This window comes from Podarcis gaigeae, assembly GCF_964106915.1.
Source record: "Podarcis gaigeae genome assembly, chromosome: 9".
In the NCBI taxonomy this organism is placed as follows: domain Eukaryota; kingdom Metazoa; phylum Chordata; class Lepidosauria; order Squamata; family Lacertidae; genus Podarcis; species Podarcis gaigeae.
Window position 1 is genome coordinate 77,004,165 of NC_139685.1, and position 20,203 is coordinate 77,024,367.

The 20,203-nt window shown below is 44.5% G+C and overlaps 1 protein-coding gene across 1 annotated transcript; it reads right to left on the reverse strand.

Annotated features, from left to right (window-relative positions):
- Positions 1–574: 574 nt before the first annotated feature.
- LOC310852821 (uncharacterized protein) lies at positions 575–13,661 on the reverse strand. The gene is made up of 8 exons (XM_083756919.1): positions 13,557–13,661; positions 13,299–13,352; positions 12,336–12,455; positions 10,479–10,577; positions 9,738–9,824; positions 7,732–7,895; positions 6,628–6,737; positions 575–873 (listed from the first exon to the last, which is right to left on the reverse strand). The coding sequence occupies exons 1-8, from the start codon at positions 13,576–13,578 to the stop codon at positions 699–701; spliced, it is 831 nt and encodes a 276-aa protein (XP_083613045.1). The 5' UTR covers positions 13,579–13,661; the 3' UTR covers positions 575–698.
- Positions 13,662–20,203: the final 6,542 nt, after the last annotated feature.

Consider the following 20,203-nt stretch of genomic DNA (forward strand, 5'->3'; position numbering starts at 1 on the left):
GAAAAACCGGAGACATAATAGGCTGAAATGTATAATATTGAATAAGATTTGAAAGAGGGTAAGGAACTGCTGAATTTGATTGTGTAATGGGGAACACAGAAAAGGGAGATGCGAGGAAGTCAGGAAAGAGGGTTATAAAGATAATAAGTAAAAAACTAGATTTTCTTTGTTTTTTGTTTACTTTTACCTTTTCTATGTTTTTTATTGCACCTTTCTGTTTTGTTTGATTGTGCTGTTTTTTTATTGTCTTTCTCTTTTTTGTTTGATTGTGATGCTTGTTTTATTATACAAAATCTTAATAAATATCTTTTTTTAAAAAATAAATATTTACTTACACTTTATTTATATTTTTGACAAGTTTTGGCAAGAAGTTAATAATGAATATGTGAAATATGGAGTAGATGGGAAGTTGTATGTAAAGAAAGAATATATTATTTATTCTGTTTATTAGATCCCCCCCCTTTTCTATTAGTTGATTTGTTGTGTACTTTTGTATGAATGGATGATTAAGACTGTTTCTTTTGTTTCTGTTAAGCAAATACAATTTTAAAAAGAAAAGAAACATACATGGGCCATTACTGAATTCTTCCGCACTTTATTTCACTGCCCAACTAAGCCTTTGCAGGTGTAAAACAATGGCTCTTTTCCAGCCTTGGAATAGCAGGATTGACAAGGTGGTATAGAGTGCAGATTATCAGTTATTTCATCCACTTTTTAATAGGTTTCCTTTTGCAGATGCACCGTTTTAGGCCGTGGCACAAAACATCATGCCAACAGTAATAAATTTTGTCGCAGCCCCTTGTGATGATGACACAGTTGTTTGAATCTGGTTTTGCAGGACCTTTATTTCTTGGACGTTGACTATCCCAGTAGCTGAAAAGGAGAGGAGAAACTACTCAGTCTGAATACTTATTTTATTGTGTACCTCTTAGAATCAAATACTTGCCTATCCTCCACACACTTATTCATTATTTTTGCAGTAACCCAGAGGAGTAACATTCAGAGAAGAATTCTCTTTTGGTCTAGCACACTCCCCTGCCTCTCTGCCCTACCCTGTAGTCAGAGCTTACACACTTTCTGCACTACCACCAACACCAGATGAGTCTCATTTTATTCCCTGTATCAAGAAGTTTGTAATGATTGCTTTTTTATGTTTTGATATATGCTGTGAGCTGCCCAGAGTGGTTGGGGGGAAACTAGGTATTATTATTATTAGTGTCTGATTGGAAGGCAAATCATGTGTTAGCCTGCAGAAACACGTACATCCAACCAGCACTTATTGTGCTTTCATCAGGAAAATAAGGGGGGAGATATTCTTATAGGCAAACCCTATAAATTAATAAATGGTAGGATTTTCCAAGGCAGTGCCTCACCTGTGACAAAGTTGCATGGTGTGATGGCCTGGGACTCGGGCTTGGACTCGGAACCAGAGGAATCTCAATCCGCACCAGATCCTTTGCCTCAGGTGGCATCTGAACCTAGTCTGGGGCCTGATTCTGAAGAGCCCCAGTCTGCACAGGTTCTCCTGCAACAAGCACCAGCTGGGCCGAGTCAGGGCCTGAGCCTGCCCTGGCCCCAGATGCAGGGATGACCTCGTTGCCTTCAGCTGGGCCATCACTTACAGCTGCTCCTCTACCAGTTGGGTCAGGAGAGGCTGAGGCAGTCCATGGGTCCATTAACCCACCGACATCTCCCGAGATGCAGAGACTAAGGTCTGAGAGTAGGAGAGAGTAGGGGGATCAGGACCGGCTGTTACCCTGACAAAGAAAAAAGGCTGTCAGACCCCACCCCAGGTTGTGGGAGCAACATTGCTGTTTGCTAGAACCTGCCTGAGACCCTGAGCCTGACCTTGCCTGGTTTCCTGCCTCGTGTCCTGCCTTGGCCTGTTAAACTGATTCGGCACTGGACCTGGACCGCGTTGCTCGGGTTACCCCCGGGCCCAGCACACACAGCTTACAGAGAGGGCAATCCTAATACACTCCTTTTGGTCCTTATCAGGTCCACCAAGGAATTTGATAGTAGCATTTTCCAGTCTTTGTCTTTTGTCCATTCAGAGAACAAAGCAGGAGAAGACAGAGAGGGAACAGGGGTTGTGGGAGGTGTGTCTACCATTGGCAAGTGCCACAGCTCAGTAGCAGAGCATCTGATTTGAAAGCAGAAAGTCATTTTATGACTTCATAGAATCATAGAATCATAGAGTTGGAAGAGACCACAAGGGCCATCGAGTCCAACCCCCTGCCAAGCAGGAAACAGACTTACTAAATGTGTGCTCTATGTTTGTGCTAGGGAAGTTGGGAAGAACCTTTGAAAGTGGGATACTTTGGAGTTGACTGGAAAGAGGACATTTTTAAGGGTTTACAGCTGACATTTCCACACTTTTATTTGCTGCATCTTTTGCTGTCTTAAATCTCTGTTGGGGTTCTCTCATCAAAGAGTACTCACCCCACACTTGGGTCTTGGCTTCCAGGATTCCCAACACACAGAGTGTGGGCTGCCTTTGCACTCTGATTGAAGCAGGGGTGTCCAAACTTTTTTCTAAGAGGGCCAGATTTGATGAAGTGAACATGCGTGAGGACCGACCAAAGTTGTTGTCTTTTTTTGGATTGAAGTTGTTTAGCTTTTTTTAGGATTTTACCCCAGAATATAAACTGCTGCATGGGCCATATTAAACTAACCGGCGGGCTGGATTAGGCCCCTGGGCCTGACTTTGGACATGCCTGGTAAAGCATCAGAGAAGCTTGAAAAGCAATTGCTTTGGTGCACCCTGTCAGCATTGCCCTTGAGCCAGTGCCACCAACTGGACTAATCCACTTCAGCCTCGACTGGGCCAGGCGATCTGGGGTAGCACTTCCAGAGACCTCCTTCTGCACAGGAAGAGGTCAAAGTGCTGTGGACTCACAGCTTAGAGCTGTGAGCACCGGATTCACTTCCACAAGAATACCGTTGTTGCACAGCAGAGTATACCAGAGTATAGCAGAGCATAAACGACTCGGAGAGCAGCTCTGTAGAATATCTTCTTTATTCTATCTACAACTATAATACACAACTATATACAGAGCTAAATGAGGTCTAAACGAAAAATGCTGAACTGCACTGAGTGTCTGCAGCTGCTCTTAGCAGCAACCTTATCTATACACACAATCTCTCTCTAACATTCAGTCTCTCTCTCTCTCCGACACTGACACTTTGATGTGGTGCTAGAGCAGAATAAGTAGAGAGCAGAAAACCACCCCCTCCTCTCTGGGGAATCAGCAGATTCTTGGATATGGGAGGGGTGAAATCTCATCCTCCCCCATTTCATCCAACCATTCAAGAATCTAAACATAACTGCAATTTACACACACACTCCAAAAGTTGTTCTCTGCTTACAACCTTTGTTAACATATCTGCAGGTATCTCTTTCCCCGGCATATATGACACTTTTACAATACCATTTTGAATACATTCTCTAGCTCGATGGAGCTTGATTAGCAGATATTTTGTCCTTTGTTTACATCCCTCTGAGTGGAGCAACGTTATACATGTTTTATTATCCTGATAAACCTGAACAGGAAAAGCGACCTTCACTTTTATGTCATTAAACAGTTGCTGCAACCACTCTATATCCATCAGGGAAAGAGTTAAAGCATTAAGCTCTGCCTCACAGGAACTTAAGCTTACTGTTGCCTGCTTTCTGCAACACCAATTAAAAAGACATTGATTGTACAAATAACACACTCCTGATGTGCTTTTGCCATCCATTGTGTCACTTCCGAAACTGGCATCAGCATAGATCTTGAGACCTCCAGACTTTTGACTTGTAAGTCTCAATCTGTAATCCACAGCTCCTTTTAAATATCTTGCTATCTGTTTTAGTGCTTTCCAATCTTGAACTGTGGGTTGATTGGCATACCTGCTAATTAAATTCACACTCACTGCAATGTCTGGCCTTGAACATCTTGCTATGAAATTAAGTTTACCCAACACACTTCTGAAAAGTGTTGCATCAGGAAAAACCTCAGCATTTGTGTCATGCTGATAACCTGCGACCATAGGGGTATCCACAGGATTTGCATCAGTCAGGTTCAACGTCTCTATTACATCAGTGATCTTACGTGACTGATGCACCAAAACGTCACCCTGAGCATTTCTCTCAATCTCAAGAGAGAGATAATTGCTAACTTCTCCTAGGTCTTTTAAATCAAAATGCTTTTGCAACTTTGCCAAAATGCTTTTGTAGATGTTTTCATTCTTCCACACAAATAATATGTCATCTACAAAACAGATGCAATAAAGCTTATGCTGATTGGACTCTTTAACAAAAACACATGAATCAGCCTTTCCTTGCACAAAACCTAAGGAGAACTGCACTTCAGTTAGCTTGGTGTGCCAGCACCGTGCACTCTGTTTCAAACCATACAGGGATTTTTTCAACTTGCAAACCATTCCTTCTTTTATCTGCACACGATCTGGAGGTGACATATAGATATTCTCATTTAGAACGCCATACAAAAACGCAGTATTGACATCATGATGGGAAATCGTCATACCCTCTTCGGCAGCTATCTTCAACAACAGTCTAACACTTTCAAACCTTATTGTTGGAGAATACGTTTCATGGTAATCCTGATCAAGTGTCTGAGGAAAACCTCTCGCCACTAATCTGGCTTTATATCTGACTACTTTCCCTCTCTGATCAGTCTTTACCTTGTAGACCCACCTACTGTCTACACACTTCATACCTGGTTCTGCTGAAACCAATTCCCAAGTATTGTTCTGTTTCAGGGAATTCAACTCAGCTTTCATGGCATTCAGCCAAGGTTCTGCATCTTTTGCAGATAGATTTTTAACTTCCTTATAATTGGCTGGTTCAAAGACCACACCAGAGTTGCTTGTGACCTCAGCCTTAGCGAACTCTTTAGAAAACCCTTTTGGTGGTACACCCTGAAAACCCTTTTGGTGGTACACATTGGTCATGCAACTTCTCATTCTTATCAACAGATAAATTGCAACACTCTTTCTCAGTTGCTTTTGCAGTTGTACCTGAAACAAAAGGCAATTGGTACAAACCATTTACACATTTTGCATACAGAATGAGCTTGCCATCTCGACGAATTTCACAACGAGATTTAGCAAACACCACCTTAAACCCCTGACGATCAAGCTGGGAAACACTCAACAAATTGTCCTGAATATGAGGAGCATACAGGACATTCTTAATAGTAGCGTTCAGGCTCTTTAAAAACACAGTTCCCTTAGCCAAACTCGTGAGAACAGTCCCATCTGCTTGATGAATTTCTTTCTCTTGCTTCTCAAGCTGAACAAAGAGACTTTCATATTTGGCCACGTGGTTGGAACAGCCAGAGTTGACTACAAAGAAACTCCGCCCACGTTGATTGGAGCAGCGAGAGATCAAAGCCTTTGAAGTAGCAGGTGCTTGTGGATTTCGTCCTCCTCCCCCCTCTGCCTTTGAAGTTTCCCTTCTTCTTTGAAGATTTCTTGCTGCACTGGAAACTCAAATGGCTTTGTGCTCCACACGAAAAGCACCGCTTCAATTTCAAAGCTTTAACAGCAGCAGTTTCACTTTCACTTTCCCCTGCTGAAAACTCAGGCACATTTGCAAGCACATTTTTAACAGCACCATTGTCTCAGCTTTCTCTAACAACCTGTCTGCGATCCCACTCATTCAAGAGCACGCTAGACACATAATCTTCTGTTAGCCAGTCAGAAGGCATCGTAGAAATCTGGGCAGCTACTCCATCATAAGACTCATCTAGGCTATTTATCATTAGCATTGCAAACACAGCCTCTGAAATAGCCAGGTCTCACTGAACAAGGTCCTGTCTGAGGCGTTTTAACTGAGATAGATGGCTAGGCAAATAACCACCTTTCTCCAACTGTAGCCTGCACAGCTTCTTGAAGAAAATTACACTGGAACCAGCATTCTGCCTCAAATGCATATCTCCCAGTTTATGCCAAACAGCTCGTGCAGTCTCTTGACCCTCTAAGTTCACCAACAAGTGGTCTGCAACACTCAAAACAATTGTCCCTTGGGCTTTCGTGTTTGCAGCATGCCACTCAGGCCAATCATCATCATCCTTATCGGGAGGGTCATCTTCTATAGTGTAGAATAGCTTTTCCCTCTGTAAAAGCGCTTTCATATTGACCTGCCAAACTGCATAGGTTTCAGGAATGACTGGAATGACGGCTGGGCCCATAACCGATGTCAGCACCGCCCTTGAGCCAGTGCCACCAACTGGACTCATCCACTTCAGCCCCAACTGAAAAGCAATTGCTTTGGTGCACCGCAGGTCCCTCCCCCCTGGACTGCTGGAGGAAGTGGAAGGGTGGTGGCAGCAACGGCCAGAGAATAAATCCCACTGGTTGCGCTGCAGGGTTGTTGTGTTGCAGCTGGGCAACAAAGGTGGTGTGAGAGGCTCATTTAATCACACCTTTCCTGCCCGTGCATTTTGTTCTTTTCTGTTTTAATTTTGTATTTTGTAAAGCACTTTGAAGCTCTCTGGAAACTAATTGGTCTATAAATTAAACCATCATAATAAAGAACAATATAAACACACAAACATCTTGGCTCTCTTCAAATACTTATTGGTTATGAAAGTTCCGAGATGAGGAGGAGTTTGGACTTACAGAGTTTCCAAGCGAAAGCCCTTTTGATAGCAGCGCCAATCTGAGCCTACCATGGAAATTCCAATAAAATAATCGGTCGGTCTGGGCTTCACTATGGCTACAGCAAAGGCCTACATCACAGAAAAGAAGAAAGTCTAGATAAGGGGGAAACGAAGGAGCAAAAATGCCTAGGTCTTGGTCTCATTGAGGAGCAGGAAACTTCAGCTGGTAGAAATGCAATGGGCAGATTGATCACCAGAACACCAATCAGGGCACAACTGCACTGGCTGCTGATTAGTAGTCCAAATCGAAGGGCTATAAAGCTTTACATGGCTGAGGATCCAATACCTTAAGGATTGCCTCTCCCCTTAGGAACCCACCATACCCTGTGCTTGTCATCTGAGGCCCTCCTCAATGTCCCAGAGAGGTTAGAAGGATTGCAAAAAGAGAAGGGGCCTTTTCTGTGGTGGCTCCCAATTATGGAATGTTCTTCCCAGAGCGGCTTCTCTGGCGCCATCATTACATGCCTTTAGGCATTGGGCAAAACCATTCCTCTTTCCCCAGGCTATAAAGTAATCTTTGGCCTGTAAAAGTGTGGGGGAGAGGACTGTTATTATGATGATTGTTTTATTATTAATAACCTGTCTGTTAGTATGCTTTTTTATTACTTCATGGCAGAGTGGGGATTCAAATCCCAGTTTCCCAGGTCTCATTATTCCTGGTCTCCCCATACAATTGTATCCTGAACTATTGTGTTTCTATCACTGAAAAATATGTAATTTTTTAAAATGTTGCACACTACCCTGGGTTCTTATGATAAAAGGAATAACTGAAATAACTGGAATAAATACTAATACTAATATGCCACCTTTTCCTCCAAAGGAGCTCAAGGTGCTGCATGCCCTTCTCCTCTCCCCATTTGTCCTCACGACAGTCCCATGGGGTAAGTTGGGATGAAAGGCAGTCCTGACCAGTAAGATTCATGGCAGAGTGGGGATTCAAATCCCGGTTTCCCAGGTCTCATGTCTGTCCCTTATCAGTCTCTACAACCACGGCAGACGCTGAACTCCACGGCAGTCACACTCCTCCATTGTCCCTTAAGAATTTATTCCATGATCTGCTTACCTCCTCCTCCTCACTTTCAACACATAACAATTTTGTATCGTATTTCATCCTTTCGCAGTATTGTATGCACTGTTTCCAAGTCCTTGGGGTGGCAATGAAGTCAAATAAATATAGGGCTCCATGCCAAACAATCCATTCCTCACGTAACCTGTGGCGAATGTCACCTTTGAGCAATGCCCAGAATATGAGAGCAATAAAAAGAGAGAAAGGACAAGTGAGGTTGTAGTAGAAGCCAGCTTGTAGGACTCTGCAGAATTTAAAACACTGATATCAGGGGGAACCTTGGGAGCACCTTGGGTGGGGGAACCACCCCCACTGAAGAAAATCTAGCATTGTCCTCAGACCCACTAGGACCCACTGGCTACGCACTCCAAATGTTGCATCTCCAATTGAAGAACCCAGTGCCTCTATAGAGGATGTTTAGTGGGATCAGTTTCACCTTATGCAATTAGCTGATGTGGAGAAGGTACCGGCAGCAATGCATCCAACCCCATGGCCCCTCAACTCCAATCCCTCCTGGCTTATCAAATCTATCAGAGGGGGCTGACTGGTTGGGTCCAGATTGTGGTTAATGCTTTGCTGCATGAGGGGGTGGTCCCTTCAGCATTGAAAGAAGCAGTGGTGTGACCACTGCTAAAGAAAGCAGCTCTGGCCCCTTTGGATTAGAACAGCTATGGGCCATTGCCAATGTTCCCTTTTGGGGGAAGGTAGAGGAGAGGGCCATGGTCGATGCCCCAATGGCTAGAAGTGGCTTTTACCAGCTTCAGCTGGTTCAACAAGTCTGGTCATTCCTGAACCATGATTCCTTGCCACAACAGTTCATACTTTGCTCAGTTCAAGACTGGATTTCTGCAGAATGCTCTGTTTGAGGCTTCCCTCGTGCTTGACCTGCAGTTGGTGCTGAATGCTGCAGCATGATTGCTGACAGGAGTGAGGCCTTGTCAGCATATCACTTCTTTGCTCAGGGATCTGCACATAGCTTATTTGGTCTGAGAAGTACCATTCATTTCCTTCCCTCTTTCTCTTTTTGCACCCATTAAAAATCACTAGCCAGCTTTCTAACTGATTTGGGTCAACAGGCCCAAGTACCAGACACAGACTGAGAGGTGCAAGGGAGCTCCACCAGGTCTCCTGTGAAATTCGACCTTGCTGTAGCCAATTCCTTCTAGACAGTTTCAGAACTGTTTTTGAGTACAGAGTATATACCAAAAAACCTAGAACGACCCACCATTTGAACAGTAGGAAAGAAAATATAGGAAACAAAAGCTGTACTACTGATCTGATGGGAAAGAAAATACTTTTTCTTACTTCACAGGCTCAGGATGAATTCCCTTAGCATGGAAAGGAGGACATGTGGGGACTGGTCATTGAGTCATGAGTCAAGTTCAGTATTTGGCCCTCAGCACAAATGCCTCAACAGACATGCTAATGCACCAGTCCTCAAAGGACTATGGGCTTAACCAGACATCCGTAATAATATTAATAATAATAATAATAATAATAATAACAACAATAATAATAATATAGTAATAAATATTTATACCCCGCCCATGCTAGGTTTCCACTGTAATGGAGCTGTTGCCCTCATAGGCTCAACAACATGGCCTTTTGACTGTGTCCATACTATTTAAAATCCTGTACCTGATAGAGAACTTGTACATAGTACACAGAGAACTTGTGACCTTCCCTATGTTGCTGGTTCACAGCTTGAGACCGTCACCCTGCAATTTCACAGGGAAGAGCCCTAGTGGGCAAGAGCTAGTATGCTCATCCCTACAGCCCTCTGCACATGTGCTCACTTAAAACACCTGAAGAGAGCTACCCATTCTCTGCTTCCAGCTGTGCTAATCTGACTGATATTTCAAAACGGGATTGGCACCAGAATATGCCATTCTAGCCTGTAATGGAAAAGGGAAATCCATGCCAATGGTTCTGAAATCGCCTATTGCCTCAAAGGTTCTGGCACCTTGACCTTGACCGATAAACTTGGTTTCTGAGTAACTTACTAATAGCCTGCTGTAGTTCACTGATTTTCTTTTTCTCTTCGGATATTGCCGCAGATATATTCTCAGCTTTCTTGAATTTTGTGATATCTAAGAGAGTGGCAACAATTGAAGTCGGGAGGAATCTCAAACAGCCATGTACAGATACTGAGCAGCCATGTTTCTCAAAATCTAATATTTACTATTCATATATAGGAACCTAGGAAGTTGTCTTATACAGAATCAGACCATTCATTAATGTAGATGAGAATTGTCTATGCTGACTAGCAATGGCTCTCCGGTGCTTCTGAAAGAGGTCATTCCCACCTCTGCCTGGAGATACTGAAAATTGAACTTGGGCCTTTTTTAACACAACAACAATGGCATTTGCACATCCACTGAGCTGCAGTCCTTTCCTGGAGCTTCTGGATAGCTCAGTCAGTAGAGCATGAGACTCTTCATCTTAGGGTTGTGGATTTGAACCCCCCTTTGGGTGAACGATTCTTGCACTGCATGGGGTTGAGCTAGAAGACCCTTGTGATCCCTTCCAACTCTGCAACTCCAAAACGTAGGTTGGACTTGGATCTTGGAATTCAGGAATTTTCTTTCTTATATCAATATATTTTTCCACTAACACGGCGCGCGCGCACACACACACACACACCATGCTTATGGAGAAGTTGAGAATAGAATGAGCTTGAGGCAAACCTCCCATTTCTCTTCGACTTCCCTGAACTGAGTAATGAGAAGAAATGGTGGGCTTACCATCTGCCTCAAAAAGATCCGGAAAGGTGTCTTCTACCATTTGCAGAATCTTTGTCGTTCCTTCTTCAAATATGGCTCTCCTTTGCACTTCCTTAACATCTAAAGGTGATGATGGGGAAAGTTGTTCAACACATGTGGGAGAATAGCTTTGCTTCCCCCAGCACCCCTTTGGAAGGGATTAAGTTGCATTTGGAATGAGACTTGTGTCATATAAGTTCCAATATGCAATGTACTTCCCAAAATTCGTAAAGGAAGAATTTCTCCTCTAGGAAGGTCCATTTTCAAGCCTCAAGATCTAATTTAGAGTCCTTAGCCCAATATCTTCATAGATAGATAGATAGATAGATAGATAGATAGATAGATAGAGATAGATAGATATATGAATGAGTGTGTGTGTGTGTGTATTCTGAATTGAAAAGGTGCCGGGCCGTTACAGGAGATGGACATGATGGCTACCTCATCTTGACAAGGAGATCGAGACCTAGAATCCCCTCCTCCCTCCACCTGACACTTGACGGAGGTGTTCTCTGTGGGTACTCCAGCCTCTCGATACCCTTGGGAGTTGAAGAAAGCATTTCAGCCTTGGGAAGCTCTCCTTCCCCCAGAGGTGAAGCAACCTGCTCTGGTACTCGGAGCGGCACTTGTCCCAGGGCGTGTGGTGTGCCACCCACAGGGGACATGGTTTGTGTCCCGGAGGTCATGGCACGCGTCCCGGGGGCATGGAGTGCCAACCGTAGGGGTGGCATGCTTCCTGGGGGGATGCATACCGCTGGGGTCGGTGCACAGTGAGTAGGGCGCACCCTGGGAGACACTGCTGATTGGGGGTCAGCATTTTGCCCCCCTTTTGGAATGACACCCTGGGCAGCCGCGCGCCCCCCCCCACGGAATGCCCCTGCCTCTCCCTGACTGAGTCTCTTTCAGTAGCAGGATAGCTGCCGCCAGGTGGGCTTGGCTTGGCTGACCAGGGTTGGGTCTACCCCACTCTCACAGTCCAGATTTGTCAGGAAAGGAACAGCTGAATGCACATATTTATGCTGGGCCATGAACATTAGGAAGGTTTTCTACAGGCTCCCAAAAGCAACAGTCTGGCCCCCAACCTGCTTCATCCTACAGGTAGTGTAGCTGCTTTGGGTACTTCTCAGATTTGAGGACCCTAGGCCACAACAGATGGTAGAGGTTGCAGTGTGCTCATCCAAGGAAGGGGTTAATCGCCTGAGTACAAAGGAGCAAGGCACGTTCCAGAAGAACTCCCAGAAGAACCAGTTGGGAAACGGGTGGCCACTGAGCCTAGGGCCTGCTGATTGGAAGGTCGCCGGTTCGAATCCCCGAGACGGGGTGAGCTCCGATTGCTTAGTCCAAGCTCCTGCCAACCTAGCAGTTTGAAAGCATGCAGTGCAAGTCGATAAATAGGTACCACTGCAGCGGGAAGATAAACGGCGTTTCCGTGCGCTGCTCTGCTTTCGCCAGATGCGGTTTAGTCATGCTGGCCACATGACCCAGAAAAGCTGTCTGTGGACAACTGTCGGCTGCCTCGGCCATTAAAATGGGATGAGTGCCGCAACCCCAGAGTCGTATGTGATTGGACTGAACTGTCTGGAGTCCTTTGCCTTTTTTTAACAAACCAGTTAATAGTCTCTGAGCATTTCTTCAGGGACAACCCTACGGTGCCACTGGTTTCAATGGGAGAGAGTACATTAAAAGTTTATCTCACCAACTGAAATCAGGAGGTGAAAGGGCTTAGTAGAGACCAGAACCTATCCTTTCCTTTTAAAGGTCTCCACTGAAATGAAGCAAGCAAGAGTGAATTGTAATTCTGCCCATTGCCCTTTTATATTTTCCTAGAAGACTGGAACTTACACAGATATGTGAGCATTATTGCCCCTATAACGGAGCCCATCACAAGCACTGCGCCAACATACAGGGAATATGAAGATTCGAAGAACTTTTTCACTTTTTCCTGCAAAGGTGTTAGATTCCCTTGATGGACAGGAGGAGAGAAAATTCTGCTTTAGCCATCAACAGACAACATCCCAGTGCCACCCCAGTCAAGAAATTTCCCATAATCTCTGGCAACCCATCTAGATCAACATATGGCAGTCAGCTTCCTAAACCCATGGTGGATGAAGGAATCTGGCATGGAAGTATTGCTTCTTGAAGACACTTTTCTGCCTGTGTTCCCAGTCTGGAGGCCTCAGGAGCATGAAGAGACATCACCCGGGACTAGAAGGACCTTGGTCTGACCCAGCAAGCTCTTGCTATGTTCTCATAGAATAATAGACGAAGGTGGAAGGGACTACGAGGGTCATCTAGTCCAACCCTCTGCAATGCATGAATCTTTCCCCAATGTGGGGCTCAAACCCATGACCCTGAGATTAAGTGTCCCACTCTGCCCACGAAGCATAATGTTCTTATAGTGAAAGGTAGAGCTGAGGAGAGACTTCGCGTCCTCAACTAGCAGAGTGGATTGGACACCCTCAATGTGTCTGTTACCCCGGCCTGGAACAAGAACACAGCATACTCATGGGAAGATTGGGGTTGTGGAGTTCCATCTGACTGCCCTCCATCAAGTAAGTGGAAGGGGCTGCAGCAGTGCATGGGTTGTAGTGAGGGTGAGGGCACATCAAGGAGAGCTTTCATTTCAAGCTGGGGCTGTTCACTCCCAGCAGCAGATGGTGGACACAAGCTCAAATTCATTGCTCCTCAGTTGCACTTGGTGGATGCCCTGGACCTATAGAAAATGCTTGTCCTCACTCTGGTCCGCCCCATCACAACTTTCCTTTAGTGTTCCTTCCTCCTCCATGTGCTAATGAACATACAGACCTGGTCCTTTGGCAGCCTTGTCTCCTGCGGGTGGTTCAGCTTTCTCTGGCTTATCTATATAAAGACAGCATGAGTATAGTAATGTTATATGATGAGATGAGATGAGATGATCAACATAAAAATAAAGATCGAGTAACAGCCCGAAATATCTCAGCTAAGTCAAGTGTTTGTCTACAGTACAATGTACTGGAGGGAACATATCAAGTCAGCAGATCTCTGTGTTCCTGTGAAGAGAAAATAGTAACCGAAGGGACTTACCTGGTGGCTTTTTAGGAGCCATTGAACTGGTTTCTTATTTTTTTCACAACCTGTGGGAGTATAAAGTAGACAGTGAAGTCAACACCTTACTTAAAAGCAGAGTCACAATGGGCAATTCATAGGCAGTGTTGCCATGGAGACCCTCTCCCAGTTAATATAATTGTTAGAGGGAGTTACTGTAACAATGCACTTACCTGCATTTCTTATCCCTCTGATCTACCTCTCTACAATCCCACTATAGAACTCTGCAGGCATCTTTTAAAGTGTAAAATACATTTGTTAGTCTTTAAGCTGCCAAAATAATATGTATTGTTTTTGCTGCAGAAAGACTAATAAGGCAACTCTGAAGATGTTCTTATAATGCTAATTCCTTCATCCTTGACCATGATTGTTTAAAGCAGTTAAGGAATCACGGTTTCACTGCTTGTGCTATTAGAAAAGAATTCTCTCTCTCTCTCTCTCTCTCTCTCTCTCTGTGTGTGTGTGTGTGTGTGTGTGTGAGAGAGAGAGAGAGAGAGAGTACATATGTACTTTGCTTGTTGAACTTAATTCATTCTGGGAGTCCGTTCGACTCCAGGAACCATTTAAAAACCAAGGTACAGCTTTCAATTGGCTGCAGGAGTGTCCTACCCACATGTGTTTCTTGTAGACAAATCAAGTCCAAATGTTCTTTTTTCAATAAATGAAAGACTCTCTGCCTTTTTTCCGGGGAGTTCAGTCCATTCACATTCCAACTCAATACTTGCAACGCCATTATGTAATTACTCTGATTTTCCTCCAACTGCACCCAATGCTTGCTCTTCTTCTGTTGGTAATGTTGGTGTCACATTCACTGGAGGGTCCGGTCCAAAGGAAAATGTTGATATATCCAATATTCCCCTATTTGATGATCTTCCGTCCAATGCTCTTTGCTCTTGTCCTCTGTCTGGTGATCTTCTATTCAATACTTCTGTTTCTTTCCCAAGTCCCTTCTGGAGATCTTCTTCATATTTATACAAAAACCTTCCTTTGAAATTGAAGGATAGACCTTGGGGAAACTCCCACCTGAAGATAATTTTGTTCCTTCTCAGCAGGTCGACCAAATCTCTATAGTTAGACCTAAGATCCAAAAGATATTTTGGGACGTCTTTAAAAATTTCCACTCTTGACTGTTGTATTTCCAAAGTCTTCTGATAGTGCCAACCCAAAATTCTGTCTCTCTCTTCTTTAGTTCGGAGGGTGATCAAACAGTCTCTTATTCTATTCTTCTCTCCCCCCTCCTTCTAAGTCTGAAGGCACTCACAATTCTGAACTCCACTTGCTCCAAGTCCAAGTCCCAAAAATCAGCAAATTCCTGCGTGAGAAAATCTATCAAACTTTCCTTCTCCAGTTCAGGTACAGCTCTAATCCTCAGATTTGTCTGTTTTTCTTTGAGCTCAATCATAGAAAGCGTCAGCTTATGGTCATCAAGTTGCCTCTGTAGATCTGGGACTCTCTCTGCCTCCAGTTGTGTTACTTTGCCTTCCACAGCAGCAACTTTTTCCCTGGATTCCTCTGCGGTAGATTCCTGTATCAATTTCTGGATAGTTTCTGTGTTAGTATTCACCTTTTGTCCCAAATTATTTATACTTTCTGTATTTAAATCAGTTTTAATAGTTGCGGCATCCACTTTCGCATTTGTCACGTCTGCTTTCTTGTTAAGCTGTTCCAATGCGTCATTTATCTTACCCAATGCAGCTGCTAAAGCTTCTTCTGTTGACATTCCTCTTGATTTGGAGGAATGTCAAGAAGGAGGTGGAGTCTCCTTCTTTGGAGGTCTTTAAGCAGAGGCTTGACAACCATATGTCAGGAGTGCTCTGATGGTGTTTCCTGCTTGGCAGGGGGTTGGACTCGATGGCCCTTGTGGTCTCTTCCAACTCTATGATTCTATGATTTAGAATGTACTGGTACAGCCGCTGAGGAAGCAGACGGACCTGATGTTGAAGCTCTCCTAGGTTGCTGCCAGGTCTTCCCAGACCTTGTTTTTTTTTTCTGGGATTGGCTGGTCTATTTTTCCCTTTCCATCTTCCATAACACTTAAAAAATTCAAGGTCAGTCACACATTTCTTATCTTGCAGCTGGGAATTCCTTAATCCAGCTCTTGTGACAGTTTCAAAAGCTTCCTCTAGAGGGAAACAGTTGCTATTTGTAACAGTCCGTAATGTCCCCTTTTAAAATGCAGTTCAAACAGTAAAGTTAGTTTCAATTTCCAGTTACTTTTTTAAAAAATCAGACGGAGACAATCAAAACAATGTATCTCTCTTCTTTGACAAGCTATCAATGAATGTTCTATTCGCAGTGAATAAACATTTCAAAGCACATCAATCTTACTGGCAGCCCGTTTCCAGGTTCGGAGCGGTGGTATTTTAACTTCCTTCACTCTCTCCTGCAGGCATGTACAATCCAACACTTCCCCCCTCTTCTCCTGCTTCCAAGGGGGGTTTGATATTTTTAACAGATGGAAATTTAGTTCTTTACAGTAGACTTTCCAAGACTTTAGCTTGCAGCCTCTTTGCTTCAGTCTATTTACAAAAGGGGAAGGCGGACTTCCTGTTTTGAACCTCCCCTCGTTTGATGCCAAATTAAGACATTTAAAAACCCAATTCTTCACTCTACTCATGGGTAGTTGCTTCAAAATCAAATTGTCCACAGGAAAGTCAGTGCTCTCCGGCAACAGCTATGCGGCTTCGCTCTGTGAAAAAAGCAGTCGGTTCGAAGCTCCGCGCCGCTCACTCTACATCACTCCAGATCCCCAAAACCGGGTTTCCCCGCGAGTAGAGGAGGCGCAGAAGGTGCCAGCCAAATCCCACATTCACAGGCTTCACCCGCCTGTGATTTATAGTGGGTCTCCGCCTTCGCCGTGGCGGCCAGACCCAGATTTCCACGAAGCAAATTCCTCCTGGTCAGAGGAATTCCGCCATTGCCAATGGTGCTAACCTGGAAGTCCTAAAATTCAAATCTACTACGGTAACTTGGAGGACCATCCCGCCACATTCCATGATAAGACCTTCAATGTATTGTTGGCGACAATTGTATTGTTGACCTGCAGAATTCCTTATTGGAGTTATAACCTCATAGTCAAACAAGACTTGAACTTCATGTTTTCCCCAGAGGTTTGCATGGCATTGGGTGCTAAAAACTCTATTGAACTGTTCATTAAGGAATCATTATATCAATCCAGTTCTACAGTTGGATTTAATTCCCTACCTTTGTCCACAAACACAGACCCACCTCCTATTAAAGAGTTAATAACTCCTTTTTAGTAGTTGGAATTTGGCTTGTTGATTTCAGGTCAGCGAGGCCTAATTCTTCCGGATTAAGAAATCTTCTTTGGAGTCATTCAACAGAAGTTATAGAATAAAGCCACTTCTGACATTAGGAGGAGGTGGTGTTGCGGGCTTCCAGCCCCCGCACGATCAGGGGAATCCTCGGGCCACGTCATCCCCTGAGCCAGCCAATCGGCTGGCTCGGGGTGTGTGGCTTGCCTCATTTAAGGCAAGCGTGGCCTCGGGATCTCCCTCTTTGGTCTGTGCAGCTGCCGTGGTTGTTATGTAGATGTGTTGGGGGAGGGAGCACCATCACCTCCCCCAAATATTGAAGGGTAGTCCGGTAAAGGATTCCGGGGGGGCGTGGCCTCGTCCGAAGCCTATGAAGGTCAGGGCCTAAAGCGCCCCCTCAAGTGGTGACCCCGGGGGAGTCACTAATTGATGTGCATCAGCAGGACTCTCCCAACTGGTGGTTAACTCTTCCCAGTCTTCAAGCAAACAGGCTGAAGCCGGATAGTCGGTTAGGACCAATGCCTAAGCCAATACTGCTCTTTACCTGTAACCAATAAAGTTGTGGCCAACATTAGCCTATTAACCTAAACAATGGTGTCATATGTCTTTATTTATACTGGGGGGAAGCAGGAACTCACCACGCAACTTGAAGGGACAGTACAGTTATATTCTCTGATAGGAGGGTGTTCCTTACCGATTTGGTTATCTTTATTTATAGAGGGGAGTTTCCCCACCTCATCCCTTTGTTTAGCTGTGATGATTAGACGTTATTTCCATAAATTGATCCGTGATTGTACAGAAGTACCTCAGATTACATACACTTCAGGTTACAAACGCTTCAGGTTACAGACTCTGGTTAGATGTTATTTCCATAAACTGATCCGTGATTGTACAGAGGTACCTCAGGTTACATATAATTCAGGTTACAAATGCTTCAGGTTACAAACGCTTCAGGTTACAGACTCCGCTAACCCAGAAATAGTTCGTTAACAGTCTCATCCATTTTTTTATCCATTTTCCCGATCCTGTTATCCACTTGCTCTAATTTATATTCTAAGTTGGCTTGGCTTTGTTTGATCTCTGTAAACATCTTCAAGGTTCAGGTTACAGACTCCACTAACCCAGAAATAGTACCTTGGGTTAAGAACTTTGCTTCAGGATGAGAACAGAAATCATGCTCACGTGGCGCAGCAGCAGCAGGAGGCCCCATTAGCTAAAGTGGTGCTTCAGGTTAAGAACAGTTTCAGGTTGAGAACGGACCTCCGGAACGAATTAAGTACTTAACCCGAGGTACCACTGTATTGGCTTTCTCTGGAGGCCAAAGTTGAATAAGGGTGTCTCGTAAGGAAGTCATTCTGCTAATGATGTCTTCCTGTGACTGGTAAGGGAGGGCTAAAAAAAAGCGTTTGAAGGTCTCTTTTCATCGAAGGCAAGGGAATCGTCAAACTCATTTATTGAATGGTGTACTCATTGGTTTAGACTGGGCTGTTTCCCTCCGTCATCTCTCACCTTGATAGCAGAACATTGTGAGTCGTGTGTAGGTGATGTCTTCCTTTCTGGTTTTGATGTCTGTTGTTTATAGGAGAGTGGCAAGGATTCTTGGGTCCCAGTCAGATCTATGAGGCTTTCATCACTGTTTGGTTTTTCGGAGAATGATTGTTTTTGCACTCGACTGCCATATCACCAAGAAGAGAGGCCACTGGCACCTGGTTTTCAAAAAAATCTTATAATTTCTAGCCTGTCTTTTATGAAAAACTCCCTGATTTTACAAATAAAATTGGCTAGACCTGGGCCCCTAAAGGTAACCACTGCCTGTGCACTAAAGCTGTCATATTATATATATTCTTTAGACAATATCCTTGGACCTCATTGCTTCTGGTAAGGTCTTATTTCAAATAAGCATGAGATGTGTTATACGTTCTGCCTGAGTGAGGAGGCCTTTTGGTTTTGGATAATTTGCAATAACTAGTTTTTGTGGAATCATCACCCTTTTTCCTGATGAAAATTACGCTGTGTCTCTGAGTAATTAGTTATTAGGTCAGATTCAATTTTGTGGATAGTGTCCTCTCTGTTTCCCTTGTTCCCATGTCCTTTCCCTCCTGGAGTCAGAGCAACAACAACCGAGGAGTATCTTTTATTTTCCTGTCAGATTTTCTTTCTCTGGCATTTGCTGTGGTTTGGCAACATTGGTGCTGTCTTCTTTGTTTCCCCTTTTTCCCTATGAGCTTTTAATACAGGCTTATTTGTATCCCAGGTGGAAGCGTTGCTAGCAAGTTGTAATTGATTTTTACGTGCACAGTGAGTTTTCTTCTGCTTCTTTAAATTTTTAATATTTTTAGTTTTCTTCAGTGCTTTAGATTACCGTACTTTTCGCCCTATAGGACGCACTTTTCCCCCTCCAAAAATGAAGGGGAAATGTGTGTGCATCCTATGGGGCGAATACAGGCTTTCGCTGAAGCCTGGAGAGCGAGAGGGGTCGGTGCGCGCCGACCCCTCTCACTATCCAGGCTTCAGGAAGCTCCGTGCAACCCTCCATAGCCCGGCTATGCACTCCCGGGCTCTGCACAGCTCTGCGCAACCCCCCCGCCCGGAGCCCGGCGTGAAGCCGCGCCGGGCTCCCGAAGGTTGCGCAGAGCTGCCTGCGTTCCCGGGCTCCGCGCAGCTCTGTGAAACCCTCCGGAACATGGCGCGAAGCCACACCCGGCTCCCGAAGTTTGCGCAAGCTCCTAGAGCTTCGGCATCACTCTGGCTCCTGTTCTGGGGCTGGGGTCGGGGGAAGCTCGGGCTTCCCCCACCCCAGCCCCGCACTTGGCGGGGAAGATTTTTTCCCCCTTTCCCCCCCTCCCCAGAAAATCTAGGTGCGTCCGATGGGCCGGTGCGTCCTATAGGGCAAAAATTACGGTATTTTTTATACAGTCCTTTGGTGACTTCTTTAGCATTTGCCTTTGTCATTTTAGTAATTGCCGGCTGGGTTTGCCTGGCTATCCTTTCAATATCTTTTGAGTCTGAAGCTCTCCCTTGATTTGGAAAGTTTTCTAGCCATGTTGTACGCAGCCCATTGCTTATTGTAAGGAAGTTTTCAATGAGAGTTAATTCTAGGCAGATCATATGAAGCTGATCCTGGAATTCAGTGGAATTCAGTGACTCTCCTTTGTTTGTGTACATTTAGAAATGGGTGGGCTTCTACTAAGCTCAAAATAATGCCTCTGTATAAGCTTGCCATTTTGCCCCAGTTTATTTCTCTGTTTTGCCTTGTTTATGTTCTCTGCCTAGGCCAATTCTAGGGCCAAATTTATCAAAGGACTTGTATTCCCAAATTCTTGCATGTTCCCTTGCTCGACTCTTTTTTCT